Source organism: Gymnoscopelus microlampas (genome assembly GCF_963454915.1).
Source record: "Gymnoscopelus microlampas genome assembly, chromosome: 19".
NCBI classification, from domain to species: Eukaryota; Metazoa; Chordata; class Actinopteri; order Myctophiformes; family Myctophidae; genus Gymnoscopelus; species Gymnoscopelus microlampas.
Genome location: NC_139956.1, coordinates 21,820,872 through 21,822,821, shown reverse-complemented (window position 1 = coordinate 21,822,821; position 1,950 = coordinate 21,820,872). Strand labels below are relative to the sequence as shown.

The 1,950-nt window shown below is 40.7% G+C and overlaps 1 protein-coding gene across 1 annotated transcript; it reads right to left on the bottom strand.

Annotated features, from left to right (window-relative positions):
* Positions 1 to 457: 457 nt before the first annotated feature.
* On the bottom strand, positions 458 to 1,950 carry iapp (islet amyloid polypeptide; the record flags this gene model as incomplete). Its single annotated transcript, XM_084042300.1, has 3 exons — positions 458 to 626; positions 1,115 to 1,240; positions 1,871 to 1,950. The coding sequence occupies 3 exons, from the start codon at positions 1,948 to 1,950 to the stop codon at positions 458 to 460; spliced, it is 375 nt and encodes a 124-aa protein (XP_083898426.1).

The window sequence follows — 1,950 nt, the reverse complement described above, 5'->3', positions numbered from 1 at the left end:
AGAATGTTAAACATTCACTAAAATAAATGATTTCTCAGTCTCTGTAGCAGATGAATAAGAGCTTAAACCTTTAGATTTTACTGAAAATGTATTTCATTTTCCCTAATGTTCATTACAAAAAATAAAATAAAATAAAGACAGCCATACATTTTAAAAGGTTTATTATCAAAACATTTTTTAATACACATGCCAGAGTAATGTTCTTTGAGTAATGTCATGAAGTCATGAAGAAATAAAGAGAGAAAAATCACATTTGGTCAGCTTCAAAATAAATTATGTCATTAATACCTCTTCCGTGATGTTAGCAAAAGGCACTGTTTTGAAGCTAAATCTATATGAAAAAAATATTTTTGTTTTTCTGACAGAGAAATTATTATAAGGAATTAAAACTAGTATAACTACTATATTGTAGTCCAGTCAGTCAGCTGCACAACATGGTGTTTGTCTGTTCCAAGTACTAGAGGGTTAGAAAGCCCTGCGGTAGCTCTCTTCTGCCATAGGTACCAGAGCCCACGTTGGTCGGGACATAGACGGTTCCCATAATATTACTGGAACGGACCAGGACGTCTGCTAGTCTTTGGGTCATGCAGGTAGCCGTGTTGCAGCCCCTTCTCTCTCTGTAGTGGCTGGGAGGGAGAGAGGAGAGCAGAGGAAGTGGGAGTTTCCATCCCGGACAGTCACATGGTCAGTCAATCAATTTAAACACGTTAAACATGGCACCCCTATTTTGGGTAAGTCATTATAGGCAAATGTCTTCAACATTTTCCCCCCAAAATGTCTTAAATCTTCAAAAAAATTCAGGTCTACAAGCTCACAGGCTAGCGCATTGTGATGTCCGGTACATAGGTCTCAAGCTTAAGCTATTGACACAATAACAATAGAACGTCAGTGTGAAGCAATCAACACGGTATAATATTGCATAAGTTCGTTTCTTGGTACGATATTGAAAAACTGCCTCTACAACAGTTAACATCAGAAAGGACCACAATGGAAGTAAGCTCTCAAGCTTTATTGTGTTTTATGCAGTTGACATGTATGTACAAATATGAATACATGTGCAATCATTTGCAATAAAGATGTAATGCACCTACACATTGCATTTTATCACTCTTACCTATTGCTAGCTTTCGGCCAACTTCGGACCTGTGCAGACATTAGGTTAAGGAGTTCGGTTGTGAGCCAGTTTTCGCTCAAAGAGAGTGCATCTTCCTGCTCGCTGGATGAGGAGGGTTTGAAGTACCTGGATGACACAGGGGCAAGTAGCAAAATGTTTCATGTTGACATGCCATAATACCTACTTCAAAACCTTGCTGTTAACCCCAAGGGCTACGAGTGGAAACATCCACTTGCGTGCTATAGCTCAGCTTCCACCTTGCTGCTCCTCTACTAAAACAGAAGCATCTTTTCTCACTGTGGCCTTGATATCCATCCTCCACTGAGTTCAGGCTCACCCTTGGCATAATGCTCTCTTGCCTTTGAAGACCCATCTCAATGACATATGCTAACTGATCTGAGTGATAAATGAAACCCCTGTATGTAACACTATCGCCACGATGTAACCTTTAAAAGCTGCAATGCTTCATAACTGTGTGTGTGTGTGTGTGTGTGTGTGTGTGTGTGTGTGTGTGTGTGTGTGTGTGTGTGTGTGTGTGTGTGTGTGTGTGTGTGTGTGTGTGTGTGTGTGTGTGTGTGTGTGTGTGTGTGTGTGTCTAAAACATTATTGAAACCAGTCTGTATGGTAGAGTATGTTATTTAATACAACAACACATAACTGTGGTGGTTGGCGGTGGTCTCCCTGCTCTTCTATTGAGAAACGTAGAATACTACAACACTCTCAAGTGTACAATGCATTGTTGTGGTGTCAACTCACCTGTGGCTGGGAGCTGTAGCAACGCAGTGAACCAATACAAGCAGCATTGAGAGAAACACGGCCAGCCTCAGGTGATACAT